Source organism: Oryctolagus cuniculus, chromosome 1 (genome assembly GCF_964237555.1).
Source record: "Oryctolagus cuniculus chromosome 1, mOryCun1.1, whole genome shotgun sequence".
Lineage (NCBI taxonomy): Eukaryota > Metazoa > Chordata > Mammalia > Lagomorpha > Leporidae > Oryctolagus > Oryctolagus cuniculus.
The window spans coordinates 59890315-59908079 of record NC_091432.1 but is presented as its reverse complement, the minus strand read 5'-3'; the positions used below and the strand labels follow the sequence as shown (position 1 = coordinate 59908079).

General features: G+C 36.2%; 1 protein-coding gene and 1 pseudogene across 12 annotated transcripts; both read right to left on the bottom strand.

The window, feature by feature from the left end:
* Positions 1 to 1801, bottom strand: part of LOC127484831 (non-histone chromosomal protein HMG-14 pseudogene) — a 36351-nt pseudogene extending 34550 nt beyond the window's left edge.
* A 986-nt stretch (positions 1802 to 2787) lies between these two features.
* On the bottom strand, positions 2788 to 16849 carry LOC100339126 (interferon-induced very large GTPase 1). Of its 12 annotated transcripts, none has more exons than XM_051823506.2 (6): positions 16726 to 16849; positions 13716 to 13887; positions 13562 to 13613; positions 10921 to 11239; positions 7661 to 7761; positions 2788 to 6980 (listed from the first exon to the last, which is right to left on the bottom strand). In XM_051823506.2, exons 4-6 carry the CDS (start codon positions 11195 to 11197, stop codon positions 3186 to 3188), a joined length of 4173 nt encoding a protein of 1390 aa, XP_051679466.2. In that variant the 5' UTR covers positions 11198 to 11239; positions 13562 to 13613; positions 13716 to 13887; positions 16726 to 16849; the 3' UTR covers positions 2788 to 3185. The 12 variants fall into 12 exon arrangements, with proteins under 12 accessions (XP_051679466.2, XP_051679381.2, XP_051679343.2 ...); XM_051823421.2 differs by having other exon boundaries at positions 13578 to 13613; XM_051823383.2 differs by having other exon boundaries at positions 10921 to 11221; positions 13578 to 13613.
* Between the last annotated feature and the right edge of the window lie 916 nt (positions 16850 to 17765).

Sequence of the window (17765 nt, the reverse complement as noted above, 5' to 3'; positions counted from 1 at the left end):
TATGATGTCAGTAATCACCCAAGGCTCTTGTCATGAGCTGCCAAGGCTGTGGAAGCCTCTTGAGTTCACAAACTCCGACATTATTTAGACAGGGCCATATCAAAATGGAAATTCTCGCCTCCCTTCAGAGAAAGGTACCTCCTTCTTAGCTGGCCCCTTCTTTCTACTGGGATCTCACTCACAGAGATGTTTCATGTAGGTCATTTTTTGACACAGTTAGACCATACTAAATTACTAAATAAGAAAATTTCAGAGACTTATGCCCATGTATCTAACATATTTTTGAGTCAAATTACTTGATATTTTGGAGTCCATTATTGTTTTAAATTAACTACTTGGCTCAGCTTAGGTGATTTTAAAGGTTATCATCTTGCACAGCATTTATTTCCCCAGTAGTTTATGTAAAAAAGAGCCATTTATTCTGTAAGGAGTAAAGCCAATCCATACATTTTGCTTTATGTGCATTTTTACTTTGATCCATATTTTCATCAGCAAGCCTTTCATTGTTGCTACCATAACATCTCTTGAATTTAATAATTTTTCCCTTTATCTTTTCATTGCTGAGATAGCATGTTGTATATTGGTGTTCTGTAACCCCAATGAAGAATTTATCATACCTATGCCAGTTTATGTCTACTAGCTCAGCTTTCTAGATTTCTGCTAGGACTTATGCCAAGAGATCCTGGCCTTTCCATCTCCCTGGTTTATAATCTCATTTATCTTGTACCAGTTTAATTTGTTTTATTTTATTCTGAGTGAATTGCAATCCATCTTTATATAATCATCGTATTTTCAACATTCTTTGAGGAGAGAATAAATTGAGTTCTTGTATTAGAGTGTTTTAAAATTATAGTAGTTAATCTATCTTGGTTTTCATCTCATTTTTTAATTCATTTAGCTCAATTCTTCTGAAGTATTTTTGTCTCATTAACATTTATTGTTTTCTTTCTATTGAAAAATGCTAAGCTTTTAACCAGTTTGGGTTCATGTTTTGGGCTGAAAGAGAGGGAAAATAGCTCCCTTTATATCTCCCAACAATAAAGTCACATTAGGAGCACAAGCACTAGGGTCCCTTTTATAACAGCATTGATTATGATTTGTGGACAAAAGCGTAATTTCGGAAAAGCTTCAGTATTATCATACAACCACCCCAATGTTGCTTGCATTGTCAACATTGTATCAGCCTTCATTTAATATGCATTTTCAGGTTCTGAAAATATGCTTTCATGTCTTTATTCAAGTAGATTGGGAGTGTCTCCTATTACTCACATTTCAGTAAAAATTTTCAGCTAGCTGAATATTCTGAGTAAAAAGAAATGTGCCCCTCCATTCATCAGCATCTGGTGTAAAAGAAATAGCTCCTCACTCTCCCATATGCAAAACCAATTTAAAAGGATTTGGTAGAGAGTTGACAATAATAATCTGCAACACATCTTAAATATACAGGATAGTATACAGCTATAAAAATGAATGTACTTAGACTACACGCAAAAATATGGTGTATTATATAGGGTCTATTAATCAAATGTAGTAAAGGGGTTCCTTATAAAGATAGGGTTAAATGTCTGGTGAAACTCCAAGAGCTAGAAAAGGAAAAAGAAATTCAGAAATACCTCTGTTTGCAGGAAAGGGGCACTACTGACCTGAGCTCACTGATAAGGATCTAGAGGAATGAAAACCATGATTTCCATTCCTCCCCCCAACTCCCAGTATCCTGGAAGTACCTCCCAATGGCCAAACTCAACTTGTTATCAGAAGGCAGAGTAGGCTACTGGATTCAAGGCATCAGGATTACCTTCATGGTGCACAAGGCAGAGTGTAGAGGGGTGAGGGTAACTCTGAAGAGACAAAAAGAAATTATCCAAAATAATTATTATTTTTCAAAAAAAAAACCAGCCAAGATAAAATAAAATGAAATATCTTTGTAAAAGTGAATTAAATCTGTATAACACAACACCTGCCTAATTGTCTAAGTTAATTTCCTGCTTGGTCCTACTTACAATTTGTGATTTAAACTTACCAGTGAATTTTACTTCCATAAGGGGTCCAAGCTCTTCCCTCTGCCTCAATTTTCTTTTTTTCTACTTGGTAGTTTTCAATATTCTAGATTTGGCTCAGGTCTCATCTCCATCAATTTAAAGGCATTTTCTGAAAGATCTCCCAAGATAGGTTAAACTAAGCCTTACTCCTCTGTGCCTTCATATCTCCACTTAATCACTCCAATCTTATCATTTGTGTAGGCAATAACATTTCTTCCTCTCCAGCTATGCTTGAATAAAGTAAGTATTCCAGAGTAGGGAGTTTGAAGGACTTGGGACTGAGCAAGCAAAAAGCATATGACCACAAGATGGCAGTAGTACATATGAACTTTATAAATGATCCAAGGGAAATATAAGAGTAATTTTTGCTATTTTGCATACAATCAGAGGCTATGTGCTTTAATGCCCTATATCCCCAACACTTATGGAAATCCCTGGGTCATAGCAGGTACTCAACTGAGAATTACACAAATGAATGAAGGAATATCCCAAAGAAAAAGAAGGTAAGAAGGAATGGAACTCAATATATTATTGGTTCTTAAACTTTCCTTTTTATTTTTGTTTGGTGTATATATTTGTATTACTTTATATGTTAGTTAATCAAAATAGTGAATTACATGTCTTGTATTACTTCTACAAATATTTCATTTAAACTTTGACAGACGGTAGTTTGGAGGTTACTTACAGAATCATGTACTAATTCTAAAACTTCCAGAGTAGATACAAATGATAGTGCTTAACTGAATGGTTGTTTCTTTCTAAATTTATTTATTGAAAAGGGTAGACATACACACACACACACACACACACACACACACTTGCACACACACATACCCCGCCAGGTGGCAGAGACCCAAGTAGCAATCAATTGCTACCTCCCAGGGTGTGTATTAGCAGGAAACTGTACTTGGGAGTAAAGCTGGAACTTGAACTCAGTTACTTCAATATGGGATCCAGGATTCCCAAGCAGCATCTTAACTGCTTTGCCAAATGCCCACCCACATTGGTTGAGGTTGTATGAGTTACAAAAAATGTTCATTACACAAGGGAATGAAAGAGAATAGAAAAAGTAGGTGAGGAATTGATAAGCTTTCTCAATGTTTAGTTTAATTCATAACATAGCAGACATTCTTTGCACTGAAGAGATCAACCAATGTTTTGGCAGTTTTTGTAGGACAGTTTAAAATTAGTAAAAAATTCCTCTTTTTTAGTTTCAAGATTTAAAACAGGGTTGTTTGCTTTTTTAAATGCAATGTGCATCTTTTTAAAATGGTTTGCTGCCTCTTGGAATAACTCTAGAGCAAGTTCCAGTTTGTATCTGGTTGTTAACATGAATGTGCCTCTTTGAGATGCAGCCTCTGTCTCAGTATGAATCACCCATAGAATTTCATGGAAGTAACTAGCACTGTATCCCTCGTTCTGTTGTTCTCTTTTGTGTATGATTTCTTTAACCATTTCCATAATTTGAGCTGTTGTTTTATTTATGATATCCTTGTCAGACTCTTTCATAAGTGGTCCATATACTTGGAACTTTTGAGAAGTGATGACATGTTTAGAATAATTGATAGAAAATGTTTTCCTTGTATCACGATACCTTATTTTGTTGACAATATTGGGATGCTGTTTAAAATGCTCTAGAAGAATATTCTCTAGCTCAATTTCAATATCAGGATCTTTAGCAAATGGAACTGCGGGAGGCAGTAGAATGGAGCTGTTCTCTGACCACACCTTGTTGAACATATCTCTCAGTTCATTATCATGAAACTCTTTGCTGTTGGGGAACTTAGCGATCACTCTGATTTTTTCCAATAATTTATGTTCAAATTTTACTTTTTGCTCATTTAGAAGGGCTTGCATTTTCTTTCCACTTATTATAGCCTCACATTTTCTCATGGTCTCTACTATAAGTTCCTCTTTAAGATTCTTCCAGCCATCTTCAATTTTCCCTTTCCACTGAGCCAGTATATCTCTATCCTTGTCTTCTCTAAAATACTTTTCAATTTCTTGCCTAATAGTTTCATGCTTTTCCACAACTAGATTCTCAACTGAGCTTCTCTGGAACTCTACAACTTCCTCATCCTGTATCTGTTTGATCAGCTGATTCTGCAGGTCCAGCATGTAACTTCTCAGCTCCCAGGACCACCTGCTATAGATGTTCTCCAATTTATGCATAGCTAAGACTTCCTGGGTGTTCCTGAACCTAAAGATAAAGTTCTCATTCAGTAAGGCTTTCCATAAATCCCGTATCCGGACTTTAAGTTCTGAGATCTTCAAAATACTTCCCCTGCATTCTTCTTTGGCATGCTTAAGAATCCTGCTTTTCAACTGCTGAACATTTTGGCTGTAGCAGGGGTTGGGAGGGGCCATTGGAGGATGACCTTCCCAGAGGTGAGCTACGTAATGGATATGGGTCTTGACATCAAACTTAATGACATCACTGAACTGGCATACATCTGAGCACTGTTCATATCTGGCTGCATCAAGTGCCATTTTATCCAATCTTTCCTGCAGCCACCTTCGCCTTTCCATACTTTGATTTGTATCTATAATTTCTTCTATGTTCTGATGAACAAACAAGCATCTTGGGGAGATATTCAGTTGTTTCATCCTGAGAAAGGCGTGGACAACTATCTGCAGAATATCTTGTATTTTTGATAGATTCTTCTCAAAAATATTGATTAGAATTAAGTTTCCAAGTCCAATGACAAAAGTTGCCAACTCATTTTCTTCATTCTGTGCTTTGTTAATGAACTCTGGAGCCGCCTGAAGTCCTTCTGAGTCCACAACAAGCACAAAATCAAATCCCAACTGTTCCCTGAGCAGCTCTTCCACCTTCAGGAGCTGCATGTAGGCCCCTCGAGTACACTTGCCAGCACTGAGACTGAACTGTAGCCCAAACATTGCATTCAATAGAGTCGACTTCCCTGAGTTCTGCAGGCCAAGGACAGAAAGAACAAACACACGTTTGTCTCCAAGTTTCTCAGAAACCTTGTCTAAAACAGCTGACACCCACTTTAAGGGCACATACGAAGCATCCCCATCCATCAGCTCAATGGGAGCCCCAGATATCATCAGGTCAGCAGCCATTTGGGGAAGGGAGAGAAACAATGCATTTGTTTGGGAGGAAGCTTCTTCCAGAGCTTCATAGACCTGGCCCACCTCTCTAAGGAGATGTTCGATTCCTAGAGTGGAGTCACTAATCTCTTTGGAAACATCTTCTAGCTCAGCTTCCCAGTGTCTGAATGAGTCGATTTTTGATTGCTTCTGCTTTTCTGCCTGCACCTGAGTCAACAAGAAACGGTATCTTTGGTGGAGTTTTTCTAAGTCCTTCATTGTTAGTTGGTCAATTAACATACTCAGTCCCTGAAGAAAGTAGAGCTCTGTATGGGTCTCTGGGTGTGACTGAAGATTTTCAATCAAAGACCTCATGAGGTCATTAAGGTTAATAACGTTGTGATATTGTTCACAACGTATCTTTTGCTTTTCTTTCTCAATCTCATTCTTGTATTGGTCAATGCTCCTGTAACCCTTTTCTCTGAGTTGATACAATTCTTTGTCCTTCTTACACCAATCATGCCATAATTGTCCCTGAAGGGGTAGTAACTTTTGTTTTATCTGAGATAATTTCACTTTTTTCAAAAGATCAACAATAAAGTCTGCTTTTCTTCCTGCTTCTTGGCAATCTCTTTGTTCCTCATCAATGATAAATTTATACTTCCTAGCAATGTTGGCACAGTTACTCAAACTGCAAGGAGAACTAGACTTCTTCAGCAGCCGTGTTAATGTTGCTGTCATTTTTTCAGCTAATTCTACCTTATTTAAATTCTTGATACCAATTCTCACTTTGTGAGCAGAATTCTCATCCATAATATTTTCCACGTTTTCAAACAAACAAACAAGAGGTTTGGGTGAATTCCAAAATTCATGCAGGATTGAATTATTCATTTTTTCAATATCAGACATTGACAGGAGGATCACAGTGACTGAGGAGACCTCATGCAAGAACTTAACTTGCTTCTCATGTGTTTCAGCATTTCCATGGAGATTGGTGAAGGCAATACAGTTTTCAAATCTGTCCTGAGCTCTCCCACCGGGACAGAACCAACATATTTCTACTATACCTTCCATCAGTAGACAGCTTTTGTTGCCTTCCCTAAAATGATGGTGGAAAAAATTGTCATGTTTGCCCTTACTCAGGAGTGAATTCAGAATCTGTGATTTGGATGTAGAGACAAATTTTCCAATTCTTATGAAAGACACAATGTGCATAGGTTGCCAACTGATCAGTTGGTTATCATAGCTCCTAATTTTTTTCTCCCAACCTATTTTTTCCACTTCTTTCCAGCTTCTCCTGACTTGCTTGAGAGACCAAAGAGGGAATTCAATTTGGGAATTAAAGGGATTAGGCACCAAAAGTGGGAGAGCAAATTGACAAATTGAAAGTTTGGTTAAAATATACTGTCTTGTAAAGTCATCTGCACAGTGAAAAATTACCATTTGTATGTCCATTGGATGAATGCAAGTTTGTATTGTGGTTGAGTATGCTTCCTTGATAATGAAAAAGTCTTCAAATGTTGAGAGCTTACTTTCTGATTCTGTGGTTGTCAGTGTCTGGGACACACTAGAAATTGTATCTATATTACTTCTGTAAACTAGGTACCTCAAATGACAATCTAATACCAAAAGCTTCTCCAGAAAGTGATATGGTAGCTCCTTCTCATCTCTTGGTTGGATGCTAAGGAAGGAGGTCTTATTTATCAAAAAGGAATCAACTTTGTTCATCTTCTTGGGATAATAATCCTCCAGATTAAGCCGCTTGAGCAATTGAGGAAAGTATTGATTTTTAACTGTCACTTCTTTATCACTGCTTGGTTGAAGATCTCTAGGATAAGAAGTAGATTCATCAACATTTTTCTTTGTATTAAAGAGATTTCTTAGTTTCTAGAAAGGAACAGAAACAATGATAATAGCTATTATTACTCCATAGTAAAAATCTTAGAAGGTGAGGAAAGACTTAACTAATATAGCAGATGATTACTAAAAGTTGATGGGAAGAAAAGAGAATTTAAAATGTAATGGAAAGGAATATACTACAAGATAGGTACTTTCTTAAATGTTTTATTCATGTTATATCATAGAATAAATAAGATTTTCTCAGGCAGAGGAGTGGGTGGGAGGGGGCATACCTGACAGCAAGAATAGAAATGCTAAGGTAAAGATGTGTAAAATTTGATATGTTAAGAAAACTTTAGAGAACATAAAGTAATCTACTACATATTACCACAGACAAAAAATGTGACTAGTGAGGAAAATAAATAGATTTTTGGGGTAATCCTTAATTTGTATAACGGTCCTCTTCATTATTATTATTACTTCCATATTGGAGGAGAATGGGACATAAAAATAGAGAATGGCACATAAAAATCAAGAAGTGTGCTCATGGTCACACAGAAATGAACAGTTAAGGCTCTCTGGGACCTTGTTCTCCATGTAGGTGAAATGACTATGGCACACTATAGGGTGTGGGAAATAGTAGATCGTGGAGAATCTGAGCATTCGTAGGGCCTGGTCATCTACTCCATTCCAGGGTAAAAATGCTTGAGTTGGAGCTGATTACAAACCTTTGGTATTTTTTGTTTAATTTTATCTTCATCAGGTCCTGCTTCAGTCTCTTGTTTTCTCTTGTTTGTCTTTTTGGTTGACTTTCCAGTGGAAGATCCAACTTTGGAAGCAAAGTATGTCCATTAATCTCACAATTTATAAAACATGAAAAGGGCTTTCTCCTACCTACAACCAATCACTAGTTTGGCACTAACCGATTTACAACAATAAATTTAAGATTAGTGTTTGTTACCTACATAGGACCCAAGAAAAAGTATGAGTATAAATATGTGATACTATGAAAATGATTAGGAATAAGAGTGATAGTCTCATGGAATGAGAGATTTGGGGTATGAGAATGAAGCAAAAAGAAAAAGAATCAAATAATTGTAACTAGTGCATTGCTTATACATATAATTTTATTATATGTTTGATTATTTTCAAGATACTTATAGTGAGTACTTGAAGTCATATATTTTAATAAGGTATATTTGATTATATTACCATAATTCCTTTCAATGCGTTATTTGAAATTAGTAACTCCTCTGCTTTTGAATGACTATTCAGGCAGGTCTCACAGCTTCTCTGCTAATACTTCAGTGAAAAAAAAATTCCAGTTAGTCCTATATAAAATCCAAATTTTTATATTTTATTTAAAGCTGAAGATTATTTCCCCCTTTTTTTAGCTTTATTTTGGAATAACTGATCTACAAAAATTGCACACATTTATTATATGCATGTTGATGAGCTTAAACATATGCATATAACTGATACCAATATACCACCAAGGTGCTAAATATATTCCTCCTGTCCAAAAATTTTCTGTGTTGTTTTGTGATTTTTTTTTGATGAAAAGTACACTTAAAAAGAGATCTACCTCTGAAATCTGTAAAACAAAGATGGAAGAAACCAAAGCAGACACAAATAAATGGAAATAATCTGCCTTGTGGGTTGGAAACATCCATGTTATTTATAAAATTGTTACTACTTGTTACTACACAAAATTGTCTACAAGTTCAATGTGATCTATCAAAATCCCAGGGGAATTTAGCAGACAAGTACTGAAAAACAACCAGAAATTTTAGAAATGAAAAACTAAATAGTCAAATAAAAATATATGTTTGAAAACTTCAACAACAGACTTGATCTAGAAGAAGAAGAAAAAAACCCAAACTGAAGACCACTCTTTTGAAATATCCTGGTCTTATGGAAAGAAAGAGAGAGAGAGAGAGAGAGAGAGAGAGAGATAAAGCAGGGCGGGAAGAAAGTAGGACAGAGAGGAAGAAAGGAAGCAAAGAAATACATTGACCAGAAAATATATTTACCTCAACTCATTATGGTAAAACTCTGAAAATTAGAACACAAAAAGAATTTTCAATCTGCAGAAGCAGCTGCCAAGTCATATTTAAGGGGGATATTGCCTTATAATAAAAGCATATTTTAAATGAAAACTTTAGAGTTCAGGATAAATAGAATGGTATATGCCAAGTTCTGAAAAAAAATCTAACCCAGAGCACTTTACTCAGAAAAGCTATCATTCATAAATGAAGATGAAATGTATTCCAAAACAAGATCTGTCACTACCAAACAAGCTTTACTAAAGTTGCTTAAAGAAGCCCTACCAATAAAGAAACAAATATAACCACCATTAAGAAAAAATGTGAAATTATAAAAAGAAAATTCAAAATAAAAGGAGTTGTTTTTAAAAATGAGAGTTGTGTCATTACTTATTAATTACAGATTTGAATATAAATAGGCTAAATCCCACAATTAAAAGATACAGATTGACTGAATGGATTAAAAAACAAGACTCAACAATATGCTGTATACAATAAACTCACTTGATCTGTAAAGACACATACAGACTGAAAATCAGTATGGGAAAAGATATTCACTCAATTGGAAACCAAAACCAAACAGCAATGGCTATATTTATATCAGAGTTTGAGAAAAAAAAACTGTAAAAGGACACAAAGAAGATCACAATAAAATGACCAACAGATCAATCTAATGAGATAAAATGACAGAAAGTACTTAGTTGTTGCTGATCAGGGAGAACATATGAAATTTGTCCCTTTGGGATTGGCTTATTTCACTCAGCATAATGTTTTCCAGATTCCTCCATTTTGTTGCAAATGACCCCATTTCATTGTTCTTTACTGCTGTATAGTATTCTATAGAGTACATGTCCCATAATTTCTTTATCCAGTCTACTGTTGATGGGCATTTAGGTTGATTCCAGGTCTTAGCTATTGTGAATTGAGCTGCAATAAACATTGAGGTGCAGACAGCTCTTTGATTTGCCAATTTAATTTTCTTTGGATAAATTCCAAGGAGTGGGATGGCTGGGTTGTATGGTAGGGTTATATTCAATGAAATCCAGTCATTTGCAACAAAATGGACGAATCCGGAAAACATTATACTGAGTGAATTAAGCCAGTCCCAAAGGAACAAATATCATATGTTCTCCCTGATCGGCGACAACTAACTGAGCACCAAAGGGGAAACCTGTTGAAGTGAAATGGACACTATGAGAAACAGTGACTTGATCAGCTCTTGTCCTGACTGTTGATGTACAATTTAATACTTTATCCCTTTTAGTATTTTTTTTTTTTTTTGCTCTAGCAGGGAGGTGTATTGGAAGCAGACAGCCAGGATGCCTGAATTTTGCAAGAGGCAGCTTAATCCACTGTGCCAAAAATGCTTAATTTTATATTTTGTGACTTTAAGCTCAATAAATTATTTTTAATATGATTTTACCTTATAAGATTATTTATTTGAAAGGCAGAATGACACAGAAAGAAGGACACACACACACACACACAGAGAGAGAGAGAGAGAGAGAGAGAGAGAGAGAGATCTTCCATTTGCAGACACATTTGTTTCACTTCCAAAGTGTCTGCAAGAAGCAGGCTGGGCCAGGCCAAAGCCAGGAACCAGAAACTCCATCTGATTCTGCCACATGGATGTCAGGGACTTAAGTACTTGGAGAATTATCAATTGCTATCCCAGGGACATTCACAATAATTTGGACCACAAGTGGAGTCACCAGGACTGGAACTGGAACTCTGATATGTGGTGCAGATGTCCTAAACTGCGGCTTAATCTGTGGCACCACAATGCTGGCCCCTCTATAAATTATTTTTTAAGCACTACGAAAGAAGTCTTTTTATGTATTATGTTGTGAATGTCTATGTGGAATTAATTAAGATATGAGAATTTCAGGGAAAGTCTTGAGTCATGTACAGCAATGAATGGAATAGAATAGATCCAGACTTACCTTTTTCCATTGACTGACAGAGCTTCTCTGCCAAGCTGCGTTGGTTTATGGCCTTCAGGACTTGCTGTGTCACAGTGTTGGAGTATTCTTCCCCATAGTACTGGATCAGTAGGTCAGCAAGTTTCACTGCATTTGCCTGCTGCAGAGTGCCCCTTGGCACGTGGTTATATCCCTCAGCAAGATCAATGTTTGTCAGCTGGAACTTGAACTTTACCAATTCCTCCTCTATAAGATCCTCAAGAATGCTAAGGAGGCATGCCTTCAGTGTGGTTCCCATGATGTGCAGCTCTATCCTGAGAAACTGATGGGTCTGCAATTACTGATTGGAAATAGAAAGATGGTTATGTATAATCCCAGTGATGGGAATTGTGTATGAAGCAAAGGTTAAAGAGAAGTGGAGAAAGTGAGGTGGAGGTGAGACCAGAGACTCTCTTGCTAAAAAAATTAAAAAATTAAAAAGAAAAACCTGTGAGCCTCAAAGAGATGTGCTCCTCATGGTTCAGAGCCATTCACCACAGTCTGGCTCCAATCCCAGCATTTCCAAGACTCCCCATTAGATCATGTTTATTTGTGGGAACTGAATGGGATGGGGCCTTATGCATGTTTGTCTCATGCTGTAAAAAGGAAAGAGAAAGGCAGACATTGTTTTTCAGTAGATAGAAAAAGAGTAACTGAATTATGGGCAGTGAATGGGCAGTGAATGAAAGTTTAGCAGACATTTGTGTGTATTGAGGAGGTATGGGAATATTTTAGATTTCATCTGTATATGAAAAAATGTGGCAAACAAAACGGAGAAAAACAGTTTTCTAATTTCATTGGATCCATAGGATTATCAATCTTTTTCTATGCTTACTATTCCCATTTACCTCTACATTTTGTATGCTGGAAGGTAACTTTTCTAGAGGAGCAAATATCTGAAACTAATGCTGTAATTATCAATCACCATCTTATACATCAGTAAGACCACTGTCTTCACCAGTGTATCTCAAATTAACCATTAGATGGGAGCAGAGGTGGGGGGCGGGGTATGGGATGAGAATCCCTATAATTCAAAAGCTGTACCTATGAAATTTATATTTATCAAATAAAGGCTTTCTAAAAATAAATAAATCTCTAAAAATTACCAAATATATTACACTATTATGAGAAATAATAAAAATAAATAAAATTGTGCATATGAAAAAAATAAGCATGGCATCCATATTTTTAAAAAAACTCTATTTTTGAGGTAATAATAAAATATTATTTCTTTTCTGAGATCTTTTGAAATTGACTAATACTAATTGATGTGATGTTATCTAGCTTTCAAATTTTGTGATTCCTGTGACACTTCTACTTTGTCCTGTTACAATTTTCTGTGTACTTAAATTATTTTCCTCTCCCAGGTAGCAAACACTGTTAATTAAAAAGGCAAATAATATAAGAGGTATCAATTACATCACAAGTACTATGGCAGGTGGATTACATTGTCTTATTTTTTAGATTAGAAACCCAAAAGCTATACAGTATTTCCAAAGTAACACAGTTTGTAACTGAAAGAATTACAGTCCAAACATAGTGTTTCCAATTCCAGAAACTGTCATCTCTCCAATTCACCAATGGATAACATATTGCTCATCATAGTTAAATATTCAATGTTGTTGTTTAATAGTTGTAATCATCAAGATACCTTTAACTTTTGCCTATCCCCATATTCCTCAAAGAAAGAAAAAAATTCTTTGTTCATTTATTTATTTACTTATTTATTGCTTTCAATTTCTAAAGCACATCAAGAAATTGTTTAGCACTCATTGTGCACCAGGCAGTGGTACCTGTGCTAGATTCAATGATTAATATATAAGAAACAAAATCTTTCCACAAAGCACTTTCATTTTAGGGCATGATAGTATGTTGGAGAGAGTATGAGAAAGGCAATAGAGAGATAATAGAAATATTAATATGTTTATCTCCCTTATTAAGATAATGGAGTAGGGTGATGTGAGGAAATATTACCATAGGGTGAAGGGGACACACTGTTGAAAAAGACTACTCTGAGAATGTGATAGTTAAGATTAAATATGAAAGAAGAAGGCTCATACGTGAAGAACTGGGAAAAAAAACCCAAGAATAAGGAAGAGCCAATGAAAATGCCTAAACAGAATCCAATTTTGTGTTTTGGGACCAATTTGGCTGAAGAATAATTGAAAAATGGGAGAGGAGATGAAAATCATAAAATTGTGATTCATATAGCATCATTTTAGGTCAGGATAAGGATACTGAGTTCTTTTCTATGTGTAGTGGGAAGCAATTTTCTATGTGTAGTGGGAAGAAATTGGGACACTTATACACAAGAACAATGTGTTTGGTTGATCTTTGGGAGATGTCTCTGTCTCTTACATGAAGATGGAGTATAGAGTTTACTCATGGAGAGGCAGTGGTTATAATTACAAGGTAGTTGGAGTGGTCTAAAGAAGATGGTGGCTTGAACCATGCTTTTAGCAAGGAAAATAATGAGCAATGGCCATGTTAAGAATTTATCTTATAGATATGGCTAACCAGAATTATTGGTGGTTTGGTTATGGGATATGAAGTAAAATGCAAACTCAAGATAATATAGTGGGCACTATTCTAAAATGCACCACCCTGCCCCCAAGATTCTTACCTCTTAGACTACATACCTTACGCAATCTTTTCCCCTTTGGTGTGAACACAACCTATAAATATGATCAGATATCACTTTTGTGATTTTGTTATCTTACATGGAAAAAGAGGGTATTTACTGAATGATTTTACTTAATCAGATAGAAAATGGAGACCTCAGTCATATAGCTGTAAAAGCTGAATTCTTCTAGGAATCTAAATAAGCTTGGAAGAAGATCTGAAGTTCCAAATCAGAGTGGCAGCATAGCTGACACTTAAATTTTATTCTTCACAATCTTGAGCAGAGGATCCACATAATCCATTCCCTAGACTGCTGACCCATGGAAACTGAAAAATAAAAAGTTAATGTTTTATGTTGCTAAGACATTTAGTAATTTATTATGCAGTGAGTGAAAAAAAAAACAAATAATTTCTATGATTTTGACCCAAGCAAAGAGTTTGATGATGGTGAGACATGTAGAGATGATGAAGGTTTATTAGATATCAGATTGGAAATCATAATTAATTTGTAGCACCTAATAGGCAGGTAAGTGGAGATGGAAATTAGGCTTAAAAAGGACATAGCTTTTAAGGGATGGTTCTAGTTTGGAGATATTGATCATGATCAATAGTATTTGAAGGTATGGGACTGTTTGAGAAGAAATTATGGATGGACGAGAAAGCAAGCTTCGGCTGGTGGGTAATACTCCAACATTCAGAAAAGAAGTAAAGAAGTCTCCAGGAAGAGGAGTTGGGGAATGAGACAAATTTGAGATCCCTAATGCCTGTTTCTTGGGGAGCTGCTGGTCCTTGATATTCAGAGAATCTCTCTGTAAACATAATTTTTCTTTCTGTATTATGTATTTTTGAGTAATTTTTGTCCACTCCATTGGCAGAATATCATTAAAGAAGGCTAATGTTTAGATGTAATAGGAGATGATAAGACTCAGAAATTGTGTTAGGAGAGATTAAAGAAAAAGACAATACAATCAAAACTATTTAAGGGCCTAGAAGTGGAGCACTTTAATTTTTGCTGTAAACGTAATTGTAGGAGGCCTCGAAGGTGATTCCCAAATTTGTACTTGATTGAATGATATACTGAGTTGGAAGACTTCAGGGTGTAGGGCAAGTTTAGGGTAGAGGAAGATGAATCATTCAGTTCTGAAACATTGAGTTTGATTTAAAATAATGGTAAATATGTACATTTTGTGTTTTCCTCTACGTGCCTCACATGCATTATTTCATTTAGTATTTATGACAACCCTATAAAATATTCTTACATTCATATTTTATACATGATGAATCAGATGTATAATTGTCCATGATTCTATGAGAATTTGGTTCTACAATCTTAGCTACCACATAAACATTGTAGTAGAGAAACATACTAAACTAGATATATAGTCCTGAGTTCCAAGAGGATATTTGGGCTAAAGATTTAAATTAGACAATCATCAACATAAAGATACCACACAAAGCCATAAAAATAAATAGGGTCTCTCCCAGAAAATGTGTTAAGAGAGGAAATTGCTAAACTAAAGTCTCTTTATATGAAGAACAGATATTCACTGGGCTGTGGGATGATCTTCCCAGTTGTTAAGTACCAAAACACAATGTTTTCATACTGTGATGAATGGATTCTTCTCTGATCCCCAGAAGCCCCACCACCACCTTCACTTCTCAGGCTCCAGAGAGCACTGGTGGATTCTGCCAATGGGGAATAGTCTAATTTTCAATTTATTTTATTTCACTTTTATACTATTCACTTCTAAAACAAGCATTTACTAAATATACTTTATGGTGCTGGGGCAGATAGCAATCAGTCAAAACGGTTCTGGGCTTCTCTGTGATTAAAGAATCATTAAGAATGATGAGACACACCTGGGTTAGCCACTAAAAAGACCAGAACAGAGATGACTGTTTAAAAAAAGATTTTCTTGCAAACAGCAGGCGGTAAGGTAGTAACTTAGGTCAAACGTCATGAGTGTGAAGGAATAGAGACTTTAGGTCCTTGGTAAGTTAACAGGTATATGATGCCTCTTTCACTGGTTCCCTGTGAAACTGGCTCAAGGACAGGTTTGGCTAATGACTGGTAAGTTCAAGCTCAAGCAAATAATTCCCTGAACTTTTACAGCAGCAGGGGTGCTAATTAACACCTGATGGATTTATGAAAAATGGCAAACATCTATACACAAAATGCAATTAAGTTTGTGTACAATTATTTCATAGAAAGGTATAGGAACAACAAGGATGCAAATTATTGTTATTTATTCATCAATTCATTAATTCAAAAGAGCATAGAAAGTTATTTGTAAGAGTCCTGCATATGCAAAGTACTATGTGTTGAGGATTCAAAGACAGATGAAGTCCCTTTCTCATGTCCTCAGTAAATGTGCAGGACATGGGTGCAGAGCCTGACTCATATCTGCATTATGGGACTGAGATGTAGGTAAAAGGCACAGTGGAACACAATGAGAACATGAACATTTGCCTCATTTCAGTAACAATGATAGCTAAAAATGGGCCCAGGCTCTAGCAAGGTAGACAGATGAATTCTGGCTTAGTCTTTAGGAGATTTTGACTTTGGTGAAAATTACTCTAAGGATATTGTCTAACCCACCCCCCTTAAGAAATCTGAGAACTGGATTAGCACAAGTCACATATTCATGGCTGAACCAGGAGTCTGATCCCATCTCTGAGCCTATCCAGAGCCCTTTACTATGATCCATGTTGCCCCCAAATTGCAGTTGCATTCAGGTGTTTGTGTGTCCTATGCACGCATTCGCGTGATCAGGGATAGTTCAGGCTTGGAGTCCTTGATGAAGTCACTATTCTAAGGTTCCTAAATTTGAGCAAAGAATCCTAAATAATGTACTTACAGCAGGACATTACTCAATTGTAAGACAAAGAAGACAGAGACAGAAAGGCAGAGAGTGAAATGAGTAAGGCAGAGACAGTGATAGACTGATATTCATATGAACAGAAGGAGCAAGAGAGATCGAGGAGTCTGACTTAGAGAATGCAATCAGAGACAGGGAACAAGGATACTTTCTTGAACAATAGAGGAGAAGACAGGATATCCGGCCCCAGAACTTTCTCAAGAATGTTTTTTTTTTTTTCCTCTCCCTCTTTGGGAATGGGGAAAGCTAACTTCACTGTGGACCCCTGAGGGAAGGGGATACTCACCAGTAAGACTCCTGGGTCTTCCTCCAGGTCACTCAGACCAGGGAATGGAGGCTGTTCTATCAAACAGAAAGCTGCCTTTCTTTCTGCAGCCAGTTTGTAAACTTAAAGAACCTGTTTGATGATTAAAAGATGTGACTGAGTAATGAGGGCTGTGGTGATACCAGTTCCACAGGCACTACCAGCTCATGCCTATTCATCTTCTGCAGCTTGGGTTCCTTCAAAAATTGGATAAAATAATCATGTAAATATCTTAAAATAGTGTTTGATCCTTATTATGTACTTAACAAAGGTCACCCATTATTTTCTATATAGTAAGGAACCCTACTAAAGGAGTTCCTTACTAATGCAGTGCATTGAAATAATGTGTTTTCTTTTTTTAAAAATGTATTCATTTATTTGAAAGGCAGAATTATAGAGAGAGAAGGAGGGAGAGAAAGAGATCTATCTACTGGTTCACTCCCCAAATGTTCACAATGGTTGGGGCTGGGCCAGGCTGAAGCCAGGAGTCAGGAGCTTCTTATAGATTTCCCGTGAGGGTGCAGGGGCCCAAGCACTTGACTCATCTTCTGCTGCCTTCCCAGGCCACTAGCAGGGAGCTGGATGGAAAGTAAAGCAGCCAGATCTCAAACTGATGCCCATAGGGGATGCCACCATCACAGGCAGGAGCCCTACCTGCTATGTCACAACACCTGCCCCAGTGTGTTTCCTTAAAAAAATCTTTAAAGGAGAGAGATTTCTGAAGTTGGCTTCATTAATAACAGGGATATAAAATCTGTTATCTTTATATTAATAAATATAATAAAAATTTTAAAAATAACAGAGATTTCAGGACAAGAATGATGTCATCCTAGCTTTGAGCATTTAAAATCATTCCCCTTGTTTACCTGAGGACTTTAAAAGAAAATCAGTGATGATATTTCTGTGTCATTGAGAGTAGAAACAGACCTTGCTCAACAATCTTGAACTGTGACCATGTAGTAACTGACAAAGTTGCTCACTACACATATAAAAACTTAGGTTTTGGGCTAGTTAGAAGTAAT